The sequence below is a fragment of the Neoarius graeffei genome, chromosome 16 (assembly GCF_027579695.1).
Source record: "Neoarius graeffei isolate fNeoGra1 chromosome 16, fNeoGra1.pri, whole genome shotgun sequence".
NCBI classification, from domain to species: domain Eukaryota; kingdom Metazoa; phylum Chordata; class Actinopteri; order Siluriformes; family Ariidae; genus Neoarius; species Neoarius graeffei.
Window position 1 is genome coordinate 37,941,155 of NC_083584.1, and position 18,753 is coordinate 37,959,907.

The following is an 18,753-nucleotide window of genomic DNA, read 5'->3' on the forward strand; positions in this document are numbered from 1 at the left end:
ACACGACATGAAGCTCCTTTACTGTTCCACTTTCAGTGAAGGGATGTTTTGACCAGAATAGAGGTCTTTCTGTCTGTGTGCGCACGCACGTGCATGCTTTCCTTCAGGTATTAAGTTTAATTCCCTCTGTTCTTTTACAGCCGGGTTGAACTCAAGAGGTTGTGTGAGATTTTTACCAGGATGTTTGCAGACCCACACAGCAAGGTACCGCCGGCACGCTGCTTCAGGCTGCGGGTGTTTTACTCACATGCGTACATGAGCGCACACACTTGCACACATCCATGCATGAAACATGTAGAAATAAAATATCGGATTCTGCCTCACCTACAGCCTTTAACTCCGACACACACCTGCACATACGCACCAGCACTCTCGACAGAGGCATGCGCTCTGCACACTAATTCTCAGGGTGGTGCCACTGGCTAACAGCATGGTGTGTGCGGTTTGGGTAGATTTCTGTTGCTCATGACTGCTAGCTCAGCTCTACTCATTCACCGCAACTTGCTACCTATCCAGACAGGATCTGTTTTTCTCTGCTCGCTTGCACATATTTGCAGACACCTGCACAAATACCAGGAGTATTAAATGATATTGCTACCAGTTAAGCTGTAATGAAACAATTTGCTATTTGAGGATTTTTTTTTTTCCCCCCCAGTAGCATCGAGGTCGAACATTTAGGGTGACCAATGAAATGCTGGTTAGTAAGAATTTAAAAATAGGTACCCTATGGGTACATGTGGCTACTGCTTATAAATAAAATGGTTTTCTGATACCATGTCCATACAGTAAGTATAGCTTTTATTTATTTAATGAGGCAGTAGCCACAAGAATGAAGTGTAATCCAAAAATGAACAATTTAAAAATCACGGAAGTAAAATATACCAAAAGTGTCCGTACTTTTATATTATTCTACTCTTACAGTTTTCACAACTGAAACCTCCGAATTGAGGCTGACATACACACGCTGTCGCCATGACCGAAACTCCTTATTTCCCAGAAAAGGCCTGGCGCTAGAGCTCAGTGGTTTCAGTACTCTTTTCGACAACTTCCTGTAACAACTCGGAAGTGCGTTACATCTACATCACACGTGGGACCACTGGCCAAAGAAGGCGAGGAAAGGGGGATAACCTGGAGTATATTTTAAAATAGAATCGCACTTTTTAAACATGTCTGAAAGCAATTTCTTTAGTCTGTTTTATTTCGAATGGTGAACTGAATTGTATACACTCACTGGCCATTTTAATAGGAACACTTGTATGCACATGTGCAGTGCACTATTGTTACACTCATTCTTACAACACGATGACATGGTGGCTACAGTCTCTGAGGCAGTAGCCACAAAAAGGAAACCGTAATGACGTACAGTTCGTGCACTTTATTCCTGAAGTTCTTTTTACCCATAGTATAGCCGTTTTTACTGTAATATCTTTAGTCCAAAGGCAAATATACCGATCAGCAATGAAACGTTGATTCCATTACACCATCATATACACGTGAACACACTTGAAAAGCCTAACATGCTCGATTTCTAATTTGGCGTTTGAGTTGGTTTCTTACTCACCTGCAAACTGCAGCGTTTTTCTTGAGCTTGTTTGGACGCTGTCCTTGCTCTCGGTGGCCGGGCCACTGCCCAGCTCTGTAAGTCTGATTGATTGATGACCTTCGGGTCCAACCCTTTCTCTGATTTGCAGCGTGAGTCCAGAGGCTTCGGCACGGCAGAATCCGGTATCAGTTCCGCCTCCTTTAAGGTACAATACACATTCCTGCACATTCACAAGCCTGACCTGTCTTCAGGGCTCTGGAAAACTGGAGCCCCCTTTCTCTAATGTGCTTGGATTACAAAATCCTCTGGCACAGAAATTTCCATCCTTTTCTTCAATCTCTTCCACATTTTTTTTTTCTTCTCTTCTTTCTTTCTTACTCTTTCCCTGTCTTTCACAGTGGAAAAACTCTTGAACTGCTGGTTGACTTCATAATAATTCATTTAAAGTGCCACAAACTCTGTTACTCTTACAAGATTTAAGTCATAATTTACTTTTTCCAGAATTCAGCCAGACATCTGTGTGTATCTTTAATGCATTCAAAGGGCTGTGTAAAAGGAAACTCACTAGATTTGTTTGTGTGTTTTTTTTTGTTTTTTTGTTTTTTCCTCTTCATGCCTTTACCTGGGGTGGAACTGTAGAGAGTAAGTTCAGAATAATTTCATGCAAACTTCTGCACTATGTCAGATGACTGATCATATCTAAGCCTTCTAAAGCTTGTGTGTGTGTTTGTGGGGTTTTTTTTTGGCCGTTTCTTTAAGGAATGTGGTGCCTGCTTAATTGATTTGAAAATATGCTTGAGGTTCTGTGCTAACATTACAAGCAATGAAACTAATACACTAATCCATAAGAGTATGATCATATTAGTTGGAGGAGATATTTAACAAAAGGTATTAATGCTGTCAATCATCTCCTGCTGGTCATGCCATCTTGCCTTTACCCAATCAGTGGAAGATGTCAAATAAATGTCTTGTGTCTTTAATTTTTTAGATGCTTTTGTCTTTTGACGACTAATAATAAGAAACTTTTGAAACTCGTGATAACGTTACATGTAAAGCGGTTGGACTATTCATAGAAATATTGAACTAGTTTACTAAAATTTTCTAGAATTAGTACCAGCTAATAGGGATGCACTGATCCCACTTATTAATAAGCTGATGTAGATGTAATACTGCCATAATTTCAGTAACTGAGCCAGCTCTCTATAAACTTCTGTTGCAAAGTTGTGCAAAATTCAAAGACTAACACTACGTTCACACTGCAAGGCTTAATGCTCAATTCCGATTTTTTTGTGAAATCCGATTTTTTTGTGACGTCGTTCACATTAACAAATGTATGCGACTTGTGTGTGATCCTCAGTATGAACAAAAAGCGACCTAAAAGTGTTCCGCATGCGCATTGCAGGATACGACGACGTCACACGCAGTGAGCATGGCCAGTGTTTACGGAAGTAACCTAAAGTTTCCTGTGTATGACAGTAGCCAGCATGGAGTACCTGGCGATGATGCAGTTGTTGTTGCGACGGAGCCAGAACATGCACAATAGCCTGATTTTAAGGAGGAGGTTGAGAAGGAAGAGGGCAAGGGTTTTGGCTCAGGCGTTCTGCGGGGTAGTGACTGCAACCTCCGTTCAAAGGAACGTGTGGGTGCGGAGTCGCATTGATGTCATATGCGCCATGTTGTTGTAACTTTTTTTGAGAGACCCGCCGCCTACTTCAGCGCAGAATAGTGACGTTTGTGGCTTGTTGATGACGTGTAAGTCGGATGAATGCGACCTGGCGGTTCAGACTGAAGTCGCATATGAAAAGATCGGATAGGAATCGGAATTAGGACCACGTATCCAAACGGCCTGGGTCGGATTTGAAAAAATCGGATCGGTGTCGTTCATATTGTCAATAAAAGATCGGATACAGGTCACATATGGGCGAAAAAATCGGATTTGAGTCACTTCAGCCTGCAGTGTGAACGTAGTGTTAATAGCAGTGGGCTTTAGGACAAGTCATGTGCCATGTCCTGTGTGGTGTCATTCAGAAAATGTCCAATTTAATTAAATACTGATCAAATCAGTGCATCCTTACAAGCCAAACGTTTTTGTACGTATTAAAGACCATGCATGGTCCCAAGCTTGTTCTAGCTTGTTGATTTTCAAGTGTATGTGTGTTGTAGGTGTTTAGCATGTTCTTGGAGACACTGGTGGACTTCATAATGGTTCATAAGGCAGATCTGCAGGACTGGCTGTTTGTACTGCTTACACAGCTGCTGAAAAAGATGGGAGCTGACCTCCTTGGTTCGGTACAAGTCAAAGTGCAGAAAGCCCTCGATGTCACAAGGTTTGTAAGATGAGCCTTTTTCCAGAAATAACAAAATGTCTGATTTTGCACTCAACCTCTGTATTTCATCTCTTTCTAGGGAGTCTTTTCCGAATGATCTGCAGTTCACGATTCTTATGAGATTTACAGTAGACCAGACACAGACACCCAACTTAAAGGTAATTGCTGCTTTTGGGTGCTGTTGTGTGTCATCATGGGCTTGGTTATGTTCTAAGTCACGTACAGTTAATCTTAATGCTTAATGCCGTACGTTAGTTTAGATGGGTTCAGTTCAGGTGTTCGTCAGGTTTTTCTGGTCAGTTGTTTCATACTGAAAAAAAAAATTGTGTGAGCATTATGAGGTGGATGTAACCCTTCATCAAATCTAATGCAAACTAAGAGGTCACTGCTTGACACAAGATTTCAGTTTCATTCCCCTGAAACACGTTTACTACACCACCATGCCATTCGCGACTCCTCAGTCCTCCATGTGTTGTGTGGTTTTGTTTTCTTTTTTTCCTTCCTCCCTCTCTCTCTCTCTCTCTCTCTCTCTCTCCCCGCTCCCCCTTTAGCCTTTTTTCTACATCTTGGCTTTTTCTTATTGGCATTTTTCTCCTTACCCATCTCCTTATAGCTGCTCCTCCCACATCTCTCCCCTTCTGTATGGGTCTTTCCATCATTGATATGCTCTCCTTTCTCTTTCTGAAGCCGGGGAAAAGGCGCTGTTGCCAGTACGGGGGCGGGGCTATAGAATTGCTTCCCCTCAGAAAGCGGCGGCATGCTTGCACACTACAGGAACATATCCAAATGTGGAGCCAATCTGTACAGGTCAGTGAGACACAGGGGAAGCAATCCTATAGCTCACTGGCTCCCAACAGGGTAACACCCCCTTCTGTGAAGGTTGGAAGAAGTAAAGCTTAATGACATCATAGCTGTTAAATTTGTTACCGAGTTGATCCAAGTCGCTAATCAAATTGAAATGGAGGCTTTGCCAGTATTTAATTGAGCCCGTGTGGAGATCATTGCTGTACTCCCAGTGAGAAAATCTGTTGAGTGCTTTAGTTATTGCATCACTCAGTGGACCTCCTAACTAAAGCAACTCTGGTTACTAAGTGGATAATGGCTACCGTGCTCCTGATACGAGAGAGAGAGAGAGAGATATTAGCGCATATACTTTTGGCAGTACTGTGCCCCAAAACCCCCTCGCTTGTACATCTTCATTTGCAGCTCTCTTTTTATTTTTCCTTTTCCTATGGTGCTCTTTCAAACTGTGTGTGTGTGTGTAGTTCTGTTTTGTCACTGGGTATTGCTGAATAACAGGATTGTAGTAGGACTGCCTATAATGTGTTGTAATGCAGATGACGTTTCATTAGGTGAGAATGATTACCAGAAGAATTCTTTTAGTCGTAATTATTATTGTACAGTAGCCACATATGGTTCATGTTGTTTTTTGTTGCAATGCGAATGTTGATTTTGTTCTAGAATTAGTAGTAATGCGAGGCTGATATTTCCAGGTAAAGGTGGCTATTTTGAAGTACATAGAGACCCTAACGCTACAAATGGAACCGCAGGACTTTGTGAACTCCAGCGAGACCAGACTTGCAGTCTCCCGCATCATCACGTGGACCACAGAACCCAAGAGCTCTGATGTCAGGAAGGTAGGAGAAAAGGTTTAAACTCCATAATCATATATGCCTGTGTTAGGTTTCTTAAACCCATGTCCCCATTTAACACGTAATTCTTTTTAAGCCTCACAATGCAGGCCTGGTGCTTTTTGTAAAGCACTTCAACCCTTAACAGCATTTACACTTTATCCTTTATTCAGGCAAATGGTTAGGTACTGTATTGTTGATTGCCTCAAGAATGTTTTATTGTGTGAAATGGGTTTCTGAATTGCTGGAGCACTGTGTATTTCTTGGGTCTAGGCAGCCCAGTCTGTGCTGATTGCACTGTTCCAGTTGAATACACCAGAGTTCACCATGCTCCTTGGTGCACTTCCTAAAACTTTCCAAGACGGAGCTACCAAACTCCTTCAGAACCACCTGCGCAACACTGGCGGCATAGCACCAGTAAGATACGCACCATCATATGCATGAATTCTCATATGAAATTTGTATATGGATTATAGAAGAAATGGTCTTTCAATGCAACAATAATGAACATGTAACATGAAGATTAATATAGAAAAAGATGTAGGTGACGTCAGTAATTTAGGCCAAAGCATATAATGGACATCATTGTTGTACTCATTAAATCATTCAGTGAATTGTTGTGCCCCGTCTATGGGGGCAAAGTCATCCTGGTAGAGACTGTGTGTTTGTTTTTTTCTTTTGTCAGGATTTACACATTTATAGATGTAACTATTCATTTAGTAATCTGCACATTCTTCATATATGTAAATATGTCCTTTAAACCCTGCAGGATGTCTGATTTGCTGAACTCCAGCTTTTGCTTGTAGCTGCTCTATTCCTGTGTTAACGTTTTCTGTAACAAAAATCCTAAACCTTTACTTGTCTTGCAGGCCCCAGTGGGTAGCCCCCTGACACGACACACACCAAGGTCACCAGCCAGCTGGTCTAGTCCTCTAACATCCCCTACCAACACGTCACAGAACACACCTTCCCCTAGGTAACACACACAGCTCACAGATCCCCTGATAATGCACACATTGCGTATTATTATGTAAGATGTACAAATCACACACTACAAAGTATTCCAGTTTTTCCCTTACTCCAAAAAAAGATAGTATTCCTACTAAGCTGTTTTACATTGTTAATGAATATTCCACTAATATTTCTGTTTACATGCAGCCATGCATACTCCGATTATCTAGTTGGTTTGTGTACAATGCACAGAGCTGACCGTAAACAGGCAAGAGGCTGTGTGTCTCAAACAGCCATAAAAAATTGAGACGCATTTTCCAAACACGCTGAAAGTACGTCCAAAGAATGCTCCTAAAACCCGAATAATAGCGGCATATCCCACGTTTTAATCAGAAAATGCCGAATTCAGAGTATCCAAACAGAATATGATGTTTATATGACCCGTATGAAATTCTGAATATTGTCCTATTCAGAGTAGTAGTGTCCATGTAAATGTACAGATTGATCCCATCCTCCTTCTGTTTGTCCAGTGCATTTGATTATGACACGGAGAATATGAACTCAGAGGAGATCTACAGCTCTCTGCGTGGCGTTACCCAAGCCATCCAGAACTTCAGTGTGCGCAGCCAAGAGGACATGAGTGAGCCTGCTCGCAAAAGGGAGGGAGATGGAGAAGAGGTAATAGTTGAACCATCAGATTAGGCACTGAAACACTCAAAACATGCTAGAAATTGGTGTTTACTACCACTGCAGGGATGTCCTACAGATCTTTAAGGCAGAGACTCCTCGGTGTAGACCAGCTGTTTGAACTGGTTAGAACAACGACAAAAATAATCCCCCTTCGGGCCTTTCGACCAGCGGGGGATAAAAACAGAAACGGGGTATTTTGTTAGAACAGAAACATTAAACTGCTGGTCCTGTTCCAAGTCTTTTTTTCCCTTTGTATTGTGTTTGGTACTTATGTTGACTTTCCAGTTCCACATATTCTAACCCATATGCCCTTCTGTTAAACACAGCAATATACAAAATATAAAACTACAAGGATTAGACAGAAATCAGATATTAAAACTGTAAAGTTGTCTGTGGTAAATAGGAGTATGCTACAAATGTGGTAGATAAGTGGTTAGCTTGAAATAATCATTGTGCATGTCCGTGTAGGGCGGTGCTGACATTCCGGATACTGGTCGGACAGCACTGGATAACAAAACGTCTCTGCTGAACACCATGCCCCTCCTCTCCTCTAGTCCCCGCCCCAGCAAGGAGTATCAGCCAGGTAGTTACTCAGACTCTTCCTTCGGCTCCTCCCCCTTTAGTAAGAGCCTGAAAGATGCACTGGACCAAGACGGCGAGGGCCTTACGGATGGTGAGACAATCCAGATTGTGTTTTGTACTGTAATTCACCGTTTCACTGGACCGCAGCATGTGGCTGCACGGTTGGCAGGGACAAACTGCTACCCCCTTTGACAGTCTCATAGTGTGATTTTGTCATTTTTATACCATTTGTGTATACTACTATTCTGTTGCTATTTTGAACATGAGTTTCTCGGGTAACGTAAGGCTTAGACTTTTATTGTAGACTGGTTCCCAAGTTCTCAGTTATGTTCCTAGCCATCTCCATGAAGTGAAATGGGTTAGACTTAATGTTGCCTATGCAAGTGTGAGTGGCATAGAGAGAGAGAGAGAATGTTGCCAGGCTAAAGCTATTTGTGTGAAGATTAAAAATGTGAATAAGTTCTATAAACCAAAGTAAGTGGTAAAATTCCAATTAAATTCAATTCACCAGATGCATTTTTTTTTTGCACTGATGGTGCCCCCATCTCATTTTCAGAGCACTTCTACAGTACTCCTCTCAAGCCTTTATTGTTGCTAGGTTGCAAAAAACATCTAGCACTTTCGCATTCCTACGTTGTGTATGTCAAGTGTCTATTTTCTTTAGGAAGGCGATTTCAAATATTGATCATGGCAACCCTTCTATGTTAGATCGTAAATAGCTGGGTTGTCCATGACGGCAAGGATCAGTTTCTCCTCCGCCATTGTTGACTGTGTTAATATCGTAAGTTCTGCCCTCTTCTTGACTTTGATTGATCAGTGAGAGAGAAGTGATATTGATGAGCTGTACGCTGAGGGTGTTTTTGCGCTGAGGGTGTTGAGCATGGTCAGTGCTGAACTTCATAGGATTTGTATAGAAAATAGATGCTGCCAACGCAAAAAAAAAACCACCACACATTTGGTAGATATAGATCCTTAACCAAAAATGAAATTCAGTCTCACAAGGAGGTAAGCTAAGCTGTGTGCTGTACCGTTTTGTATGGTTTCACATTTCATGCATTTTAGCCATTTACCATATCACATGGACCCTGAGTATTTTGTTCACATGATCCTCAGTCCACCCCAAGTGTGTCTGCACAATAAAGTGTGTGTTCTGATTATTTTCTGCATAATGATGCCAACAGATAGCAGCGTGGACCAGTCAGAGGTGGTAGCTGAGCTGTTAAAGGAGCTGTCCAATCACAGCGAGCGGGTGGAGGAGAGGAAGGCAGCGCTCTGTGAACTCATGCGGCTGATCAGGGAAACACAGTTGCATGTCTGGGATGAGCATTTTAAAACTATTCTCCTGCTGTTGCTGGAAACCTTGGGGGATGGAGAGGTATACACACACGTTTTATTAATTCCAGCAAAAAAAAAAAAAAGTGAAGTTGATTTTGTGTTGGTAATTACTGCCATTTCTGCAGCATGTGATTCGTGCACTGGCATTGCGGGTGCTGAAGGAGATTTTGAACAGGCAGCCCTGGCGCTTTAAGAACTATGCAGAGCTCACCATTATGAAGACCTTGGAAGCACACAAAGACCCACACAAAGAGGTCAGACTTCCAAACGCACCATGTGAACACCACAGATCATAGATTTTTAAATACTCATATACACATTAGCATTTTTTGTTTGTTTTTAAGCGGTTTTGAAATGAAACCAGACTTTATTTTTAAAAAGAAAAAATTGTAATTGAGCACACTCACAAGTGGTGCAACAGAAAAGCTTTCACCCCATCATCCAGAGATCACTAGTTAGAATCCCGATGATGCTCCAGCCATCCATGGCTGGGAGCCAAAGGGAGCACAAATTGGCCTGTGAGAGGGAGGTGGCATGCTCTCTTCACTGTCAATCTTATAACGTTGCATAAGTAGCAGTTTGAAAAGATGTGGTCAGTTGGCATCACGTGCCCTCCCTGGTTAGTAGCTGTTGTGTGATGGGATAGACCTGTCTGGTGGGTGGAAACTGGCTATATCTAAATTAGAGGGAAAATCCAAAAAAAAAAAAGTAAGTTAAAATAATTTACTGTGAGTGAAAATAAAGATGAGCATATTTTCACTTAATGGCTGCCGACATCCCCAAACATAGCCAGGTGTGTACGTTAATGTTTAGTGAAAAATACATGGTATCTAGCAAACAGTATAAGAAGCAGTCATGTGTTTTCTGGGTCGAAATCTCAAATATCTTTCTACAGTTTTCATGAGGGCACTAGGTCGGGCATTCAACTTCAACATGCACGAAGAACGTGAATAGGAAGCCGTTTGGGATTTGCTCTAATTAGATTTCCTTATCTGAAAAAGACGTCATGAATAACAATAAAGGAAGTAAAAAGAAAAGAGACAGACTTCCTAAGACACTGAAAAACTTGATCTAAGAACAGTGACCAATGAAATGACCAGTGGAGAAATGGCTCTGGTCAGCATGACACAGCATGTTCACTTTTTATGAAAAACTGTATTTCTAGTATGTACCTGTGTGTGTTCGTGTGTAGGTGGTTCGGGCAGCAGAAGAAGCAGCGGCCATGCTGGCAAGTTCCATCAGCCCAGAGCAGTGCATTAAGGTGCTATGTCCCATCATTCAGTCTGCAGACTATCCCATCAATCTGGCTGCCATCAAGATGCTCACCAAAGTAATTGAGCGACTGCCCAAGGAAAGTCTGCTCCAGATGCTTCCGGAGATTGTCCCTGGCCTTATTCAGGTAAGATCTCATGTTTGACAGATTGTGTGTGGTGCTCGAGAGTCCTCTTTTAGTGGTAGGGTGGTGTGGGTGGGTGTGTGTCCCCAGTTTATACCTGCCCATGATGTATTCTAATGAACTTGGGTAGGTCTGTTTACCAGAATATAAAGAAACAATCTGTTTAAACCACAGTGACACGGACCAGGACAAAGCAGGTATTGAAGATCAGTGAATGAATCAAGTCCAGTTTACACCAGACAGATGAAACTCTGCACTGCAGCCAATACACACTCGTATTAATCAACATGGATTTTTTTTCCTTTGAGCAGCATATACAGTACCAGTCAGAAGTTTAGACACCTTCGAATTCAATTTTTTTTCTTCTTTATTTTTAAGAATTAAAAGACGCTTCATGTCTTCAAGTAACGACGGATGTCGTGTCTCTCTACTTAGTTGAGCGGTTCTTGACATAATATAGATTACTACAGTTGTAGAATAGAGCTATTTACTGTATTTATATTTATTATTTACTCAGTGCGTTTACATGCACATAGAGAAAATCGAATTTCTGCCGTAGCTCGACTGAAATCGAAGTTCTAAATGCCATGGATGCACCTTAGCTCAGCTGAAATCGAAACGAACTGGATTTCTCGTAATCGAGCTACACGACCTAGATTATGCAATTGTAGCCGAGCTACTTAGTGCACGTAACCCTATCGAGCTACATAGTCGAGCCACTTACTTCCCTTCCGGAAGTGACGAGTGACGAGACCACAAGCGAGAAACACAACAGCCTCGGTCGGCATGACAACAGTAGTAGTAGCGAGCAGCAGAAGAGGTCAGGAGGAACAAGGAGACAAAAAACAAAAACAATTGAACTTTTTGTGTGTTTATTAAGACATAAGTTAAATTGTAAGCAAAAATTGACTTTAGAAAAATATACAATTGTGCAAAATAAGTTGTCTTACAAAACAGTGGTCTGTGCAGGACAGTTTGTAGCCAACAGGTGCCAATGACATGTGGTGTGAATGTAAAGTGGAAATCACTCCTCTTCTTCATGACGACAACCGGAAGTGTACCAACACGATGGGGCGTGTAGCGCCACCTGTGGCTCGGGTGCACAATGTACCTCACACAATAGCTCGATTTCCTTGTGTGCATGTAGGATTGGATTTCTCTGGCACCCCTGCTGGGACCCTTAGCTCGATTACCGACAGTAGCTCGATTTGGATGTGCATGTGAACGCACTGACTGTTTGATCTCAAACGTGTTAAGAAGGCAAGAAATTGCACCAATTAACTTTTGACGAGGCACAGCTGTTAATTGAAAAACATTCCAGGTGACTCCCTCATGAAGCTGGTTAAGATAATGCCAGTAGGGTGCAAAGCGTCAACCAGGTAAACGGTGACTACTTTGAAGAATCTAAAATATGAAACATTCTGTTTTTAACACTTCTTTGTTTACCACATAATTCCATATATGTTCCATGTGTTATTTAATAGTTTTGATATCTTCAGTATTGTTCTACAATGTAGAAAATGGTCAAAATACAGAAAAACCTATGAATGAGTAGGGGTGTACAAACTTTTGACTGGTATTGTATGTCCAGCATGCTCCTGCTGGTACAAATGTCCAAAAAAAAATTGTGCATGTCTGTCCAAATGCACAGCCCAACTGTAGATTTCATAGTTGTTCAGATTTTTTAAAGCATTTCTGATTGTAATATTTCTTTCACTCTGCTTCATAGGGTTATGATAACTCTGAGAGCAGTGTACGGAAAGCTTGCGTGTTCTGTCTTGTTGCCATCTATGCCATCATCGGGGAGGATCTCAAGCCTTACCTCAGCCAATTGTCTGGCAGCAAGGTGAGCTGGAAACGTATGACTCTTCACATTCTCTCCCAAAAAGCTCACTGTTTCACACTGGCATTGTCAACCCCAGCTGTGGAAATACTCTGTACATCTTACAATTTTGCCCACCAAACTGCTTATAGTTATCAAAATCAGACCAAAAACATTCAGACAGGAATGTTCTTTAATAAAAATGAACTCAAAACTAAGCATTGGCTTTGAAACTAACTAAAATGAACAAAGATTATGCCAGATTTGAAACAGTGAGTTAGTTTAGCAATAGTCATTTGTATTTAAACATCAGTCTGCTGTTTTACTTCGCTTTCAGCTACTTGCTTTTTAATTGCAGACTGTTAATGACACTTTATAATTCCAGAGATGTTGGTCCAGGTGTAAATAGCTCCACAAGTGAAATCAAAAATAAAACTAATACTAATATTTAAAAAAAACTAATATAATCAAAAATAGATTCCACAATCAACTACAAGTAGAGCGGCGGCAACAATTATCGACACCTTAACAATCTTTTGACCATTACAAAAGTAGAAAAGACTTTCAATACGTAAATTGTTCATGAATAATTACTTAAACTTCCACTGGAAAAAAATGAATTGATTCCTGATTACTTGGCGTATGAGATCACGTGACACCGTTCCACAATTATCGACACCTTTGTCCACAGTTATCAACACCGTTTCACAATTATCGACATCCAGATGATTATTTATAAAAAATAATAATAATAATCGGTATGTGGTATTAAGTTAACAAAACAGAGTTTTTATTTAAAACTTGTTTCATATAGACTTATATTTAGTACAAGATATTTTATATAAATATATCGATGCTTACGTAAATGAGGAAGTAATTCTAATGTTTGTCAACAAATTAACTCCTAATGTTTAACCTGTGTCAGAAAATCTTTTTGTTCCACTTTCTAAATATTTTCGTAGATCACATTTTGTTAATCCTTCTTTGTTGTTTGTATTAATTTCTAGTTTTATAGTTTACCAATAAATGTCAACAGTTAACTGATATTGTAACCACCTGAAAATCCAGGTCAAAGGTCGCACGTCATTCCTCGAACCAAAACTTTATATTTTTGATCTAAAAATATAAAATGTCTACTGATCTTGTAATATGTGGTAGATATTTACAACAAACTGCAAAAAAAAAAAAATTCTGAATGGAATAGAAAAATCTGAATATTTCAAGCATGTGGTGGTTTTTTGTGTTTTTATTTATATATATATATATATATGCGCTTGGAATTTAATTCTGGTCTAATTCTATTTATTTCAATGGGATTCCAAATACTCTATAAGCTCCATTCTGTTATGAATCGGAAAAAATTTATTATAAATCACAGCACTTTTATTTATTTATTTTTTTAAGTACTTCAACAATGTTACACAAAGATCGATCCATAACAGTTGTAAATGTCATTTAATTCCACAGGGTGTCGATAATGGTGGACACCGGTGAAAGTGGTCACTATTATCGACACCTCACGTGACTTCTCAAACGAGCATTTGGATACAAAATGGCGACTGTCAAATGAAAGAGTAAGAAACAAAGTAGGATTCGACAAGGAGATCATGAAATATCTTTGATAATTTGATAAGTAAAAACATGTCCATGATCTTTCCACCATGCTCACCTGCGATGATGACGTCCAGGTTTTCCTCAAATTGCTGATCGTGCTAAAAAAAAAATTCCATCTCAAGTAATGAGCTGTATCATCAGACGACAAGATCAAAGAGTGGGGGGCTTCCGGTTGATTTAATTAACCAATAATAACTGTTGTAACTGAAACTCACCTTTGTAAAATTTATTTTTTATTGGTAAATCTGAACAGGTGTCGATAATTATGGACTGTTGAGAATTGTAGCCGCCGCTCTCGTAAAAACTACCAAATCCACACTACAAACTGACACTAAACTGAATCTGAATGAAAACTGAAACTAATATAAATTGTGTTTGCAGCTGAAGCTGTTGAATCTGTATATAAAGCGCGCTCAGAGCGGCTCCAGCGGAAGTGACCAGTCGTCAGATGTGGGAAGTCAAGGCCTGTAACTGAACCCGCAGGACTTTGGGGACAGGAGCCCTGGCAGGCTTTTTAACATGCATACAAACATTCAGACCGCTATAAACTTACACAGGCTTACAAATACACACACACACACACACACACACACACACAAAAGTATGGACTTGCATTGCTGGACACCTTCCTTTGCCCCTCCCCTACCATTCAGCTGCAGCCTGAAGCCATGTGGGACAGCGTGGATCAGACTCAGCACTTCCTGTTAAACCAACGACGATGACGACTTCTTTTTGTGTGAGCATGATTTTCGTTGTGGTGCTGGTAGTAAGCTGTGTCGAGCTTGTTGACTGGTCACTCTGTGTGTGTGTGTGTGTGTGTGTGTGTGTGTGTGTGTGTGTGTGTGTGTGTGTGTGAGAGTGAGTGAGTGAGTGAGTGAGTTTAATTACCTGTTAAAATCCCAGCAGTGAGATAAAAAGAAGAGAGGGGAGGCTTTAGGTGTCACTTTGCAATATCAAGGTCATTTCTTTAAGATCAAAGAGCTTTGGGGGAAACTCGGATTCGCAGGATGCAACTCGAAATTCTGAGCAACAGAATCTGAGCAGAAATTTAATTACCAATGCTTACAGCTCCTTGATTATTAATGGTCGTATCACTTCATAACACTGAATGGTTGGTTCAGCTTGCTCTATTATATGGCATACTTTGCTTGGCTATCTGCATGTCATGATTAAAACCAACCCTTCTTATCTGGTCACCTGTAGGACTTGATGAGGTCCAGTGACCCACTCACATGTCCAAGGTTTGTGTCGCAGTTGGACTGCAAAGCCAGATGTCATTGAAGTACATAGGCAATATGTATCTATATAACACAACAGGAGTATTCGAGAAAATCTTGTGTTCTTTGGAGGGCGTGTAGATTCTTTTAAGTAGCATAGTGTCCTTTCTTCTCCAATGGGAAATTTGTAGAAATGTATTTACGCTTTCAAATGGAAAAACTGATGTGTCTTTTCCTTTCTCTAGTTTCTGTCTGTCTCTCTCTCTCTCTCTCTCCCCTGTGAGGAAATTGTTTCCTCTGGTTTCCCCACTGCATTTCTAAAGCTATGCTAACAATAAAATGAAAATAAAAAAAATGTACAGACATGAGTAAAGTGTTTTACCTTCATTTGTGTGTGAAAGTTACAGGAAATGCTTATCTGGGTGACTAATGTCCCATTTTTAGGTTTCATTCATTTAACAAAAGATAAATACATTTATTTTAGGGGTTTTTTGGGGTTTGTTTGTTTGTTTTTTTCAATTTGGCAAACACTTTTGTTCTATTTAATTTACAGTCGAGACAAGATACAATCCCAGCATAACGCTGAACAGTCGAGGGTTAAGCATCTAATAGAAGAAGAAGAGAGGGTCCCATATACGATTCGTACATTGGGGGAGTGCCTGTTAGAGAGCGCACTTGTCCTGGGCCATCGGCATAGTGAGGTAGGGTGGCCAGTTCCTTTCCTCGCCGCCTTACTTCCCCCAGTGTTTCCACCAGGTCCCCATTCACTGCTGGGTGGACAGGGAGCGAGCCCCAGATTTTGCTTTGTGGTCAAGCGCTCTAACCACTTGGCCACTTCGCCTCCGCGTCTAATAGATGAGGTTTTAAAAAAACAAAGGTGATGAAGCATGTGCTCTGGTTTCAGTTTCATTCATTTGTGAATTGTAAAAAAAAAAAAAAAAAAAAATGGATCTTAGATGTTCACCAGTTTCATAGCGCTTTTTTTTTTTTTGTGCTAATCTGTTGGATTGATCATTATTGGTAACTGTGATGTTGAAATGATGGAAGCCCATTTCTGCCATCCATTTGAACATGCTGAAGGACTAAACAGTAACCGAAAGTGGGGGTTTTATTCACAGGAAGTTCTCATCTCATTATCTCTAGTCGCTTTATCCTTCTACAGGGTCGCAGGCAAGCTGGAGCCTATCCCAGCTGACTACGGGCGAAAGGCGGGGTACACCCTGGACAAGTCGCCAGGTCATCACAGGGCTGACACATAGACACAGACAACCACTCACATTCACACCTACGGTCAATTTAGAGTCACCAGTTAACCTAACCTGCATGTCTTTGGACTGTGGGGGAAACCGGAGCACCCGGAGGAAACCCACGCGGACACGGGGAGAACATGCAAACTCCACACAGAAAGGCCCTCGCCGGCCCCGGGGCTCGAACCCAGGACCTTCTTGCTGTGAGGCGACAGCGCTAACCACTACACCACCGTGCCGCCCTTCACAGGAAGTTATCCGTACAAATATCATATTTCAATGTACTGACTAAGCCCTGTGATGACCTGGCGACTTGTCCAGGGTGTACCCCGCCTCTCGCCCATAGTCAGCTGGGATAGGCTCCAGCTTGCCTGCGACCACGTAGAACAGGATAAAGCGGCTAGAGATAATGGATGGATGGATGTACTGACTACTGAATTCATCCAAGTCGTGGACCAAGTGTTGGTGAGTGTTTTGCAGGTAAATTCTACAGATCAGTTTAGTTTGATGATGATTAAACCTTGGGTGGTGGTGCACACCTTTCAGGAAGATGAATATTTTATGGTACGATTTAAGGCATTTGTGCTTTTCAGAGGAGGGGGAAAGAACTAACAAGATAAAGTAGATGAACAGTAAAAGAAAACCATTATAAAATGAGGATGGATGTTTAAACAAAATGGTATGGTTAGGCCAAAAGGAGACATTTTATTCAGACAGAACATAGCTTATAGGAGTCATTGTGGTAACTGCAAACTGATATTTTCAAGCTAAAAATATACAAATAATTAATAAATAAATTTCAAATAATTTTATTACTGCACTATGGTAGCTGCAAACTGCCACCACTTTGGTTAAATTTTAAATGAAGCAGATTTATCAATATAACTTGCAAGAGGAATAAAGATATGAGAAAAGCAATTTTTAAACTTTCCAAACTGTTAAAGTATTTAGGTTTGTATTATTTACCTATTATCTAAAAGTGCTTAATTGTGGGGTAATATCAATTAAATATTTTCTTCATTGGGATATCTTACTTATGTATATACAGTGGTGCTTGATAGTTTGTGAACCCTTTAGAATTTTCTATATTTCTGCATAAACATGGCCTAAAACATCAGATTTTCACACAAGTCCTGAAAGTAGATAAAAAGAACCCAGTTAAACAAATGAGACAAAAATATTATACTTGGTCATTTATTTATTGAGGAAAATGATCCAATATTACATATCCGTGAGTGGCAAATGCATGTGAACCCTTATGCAGCAATAACTGCAACTAAACGTTTCCAGTAACTGCTGATCAGTCCTGCACACCAGCTTGGAGGAATTTTAGCCCATTCCTCCGTACAGAACCACTGGCGCCATCTGCGGGGGGCACGGACCTTTTTGACCCCCCAAAGATAAAGTTGGGGGGGCAAAAACACCCCAATAATGAAAAAAGTAGTAAACAGTACAGATGAACTCATGTTAACTGACGATTGAAACCACCTAAACAAATAATAGCCTAGCTTTGAATGCAAAATAAGTAATCTATAGAAACGTCACCTAAAATGTTATGATTGGACATGACCCGCCCCCTTTTCCACTTGCAATATTCCAATGGTTGGCAGTGAGTGATTGACAGGTTGCACTACGCAAAATTTACACGTCCTTTAGTGCTTTGCGCAGACTTAAGACCTACCTGCGGAGCACCATGACTGCTCCGAGACTGAATTACTTGGCTGTTCTTTACACACACAAGGAACATACAGACCACATTGATTTGAAAAAAATTACCAATGAGTTCAGCGCTTGTGACAGAAGGAGTGATGTTTTAGGGCTGATGGGCTATTAGGGTGAATATGATTTTCTCATGTTCATGAATATGATTTTCTCACTGCCTACTTGTTAATTTCCGTCGCCATGAAAGAGATGTGTTGTTAAAGTTTGTAAGTAAGATTAAAATTAACTTTGTCATATCCATTAACTCTTAACAGAAACTACATTCATGTACAGTTGTCTGCCGAATTCATCTCAAAGAAAATTGCATGAAACTAAATTTGTTTATTGAATAAATTGTGTTTCATACAATGTTTAAAGTCGTGAGATTTTTTTTAATGCATCATAATAAGTTATCGTTAAAATGGGCGCTTCCCACTTGCAATGGTGAATAGTAATGAATGAAAATGACTTACAACTGAGTCTTTGATATTCAACTACATACACTGCCGACGTCATGACGTCACGGTGCAAGAACATAATTCTGACCCCCCCAATGTTGACATGAAGTTGGCGCCTATGTACAGAACAGCTTCAACTCTGGGGTGTTGGTGGGTTTCCTCACATGAACTGCTCGCTTCAGGTCCTTCCATAACATTTCGATTGGATTAAGGTCAGGACTTTGACTTGGCCGTTCCAA

The 18,753-nt window shown here is 40.6% G+C and overlaps 1 protein-coding gene across 17 annotated transcripts in view; it reads left to right on the forward strand.

The window, feature by feature from the left end:
• The window catches only part of clasp2 (cytoplasmic linker associated protein 2), an 83,585-nt gene extending 68,104 nt beyond the window's left edge, over nucleotides 1-15,481 (forward strand). For 12 of the 17 annotated variants that reach the window (XM_060942889.1, XM_060942890.1, XM_060942895.1 and 9 more), the window contains 14 exons: nucleotides 141-204; nucleotides 1,692-1,748; nucleotides 3,707-3,870; nucleotides 3,950-4,028; nucleotides 5,364-5,507; nucleotides 5,775-5,918; nucleotides 6,371-6,477; nucleotides 6,983-7,130; nucleotides 7,611-7,815; nucleotides 8,906-9,099; nucleotides 9,185-9,313; nucleotides 10,252-10,458; nucleotides 12,185-12,301; nucleotides 14,273-15,481. In XM_060942889.1, the coding sequence (XP_060798872.1) occupies nucleotides 141-204; nucleotides 1,692-1,748; nucleotides 3,707-3,870; nucleotides 3,950-4,028; nucleotides 5,364-5,507; nucleotides 5,775-5,918; nucleotides 6,371-6,477; nucleotides 6,983-7,130; nucleotides 7,611-7,815; nucleotides 8,906-9,099; nucleotides 9,185-9,313; nucleotides 10,252-10,458; nucleotides 12,185-12,301; nucleotides 14,273-14,362 (1,849 nt within the window). In that variant the 3' untranslated portion in view covers nucleotides 14,363-15,481. The remainder of the gene's footprint in view (nucleotides 1-140; nucleotides 205-1,691; nucleotides 1,749-3,706; nucleotides 3,871-3,949; nucleotides 4,029-5,363; nucleotides 5,508-5,774; nucleotides 5,919-6,370; nucleotides 6,478-6,982; nucleotides 7,131-7,610; nucleotides 7,816-8,905; nucleotides 9,100-9,184; nucleotides 9,314-10,251; nucleotides 10,459-12,184; nucleotides 12,302-14,272) is intronic. The other 5 variants (XM_060942893.1, XM_060942894.1, XM_060942899.1 and 2 more) reach the window with 2 other exon arrangements.
• The last annotated feature ends 3,272 nt before the right edge of the window (nucleotides 15,482-18,753 follow it).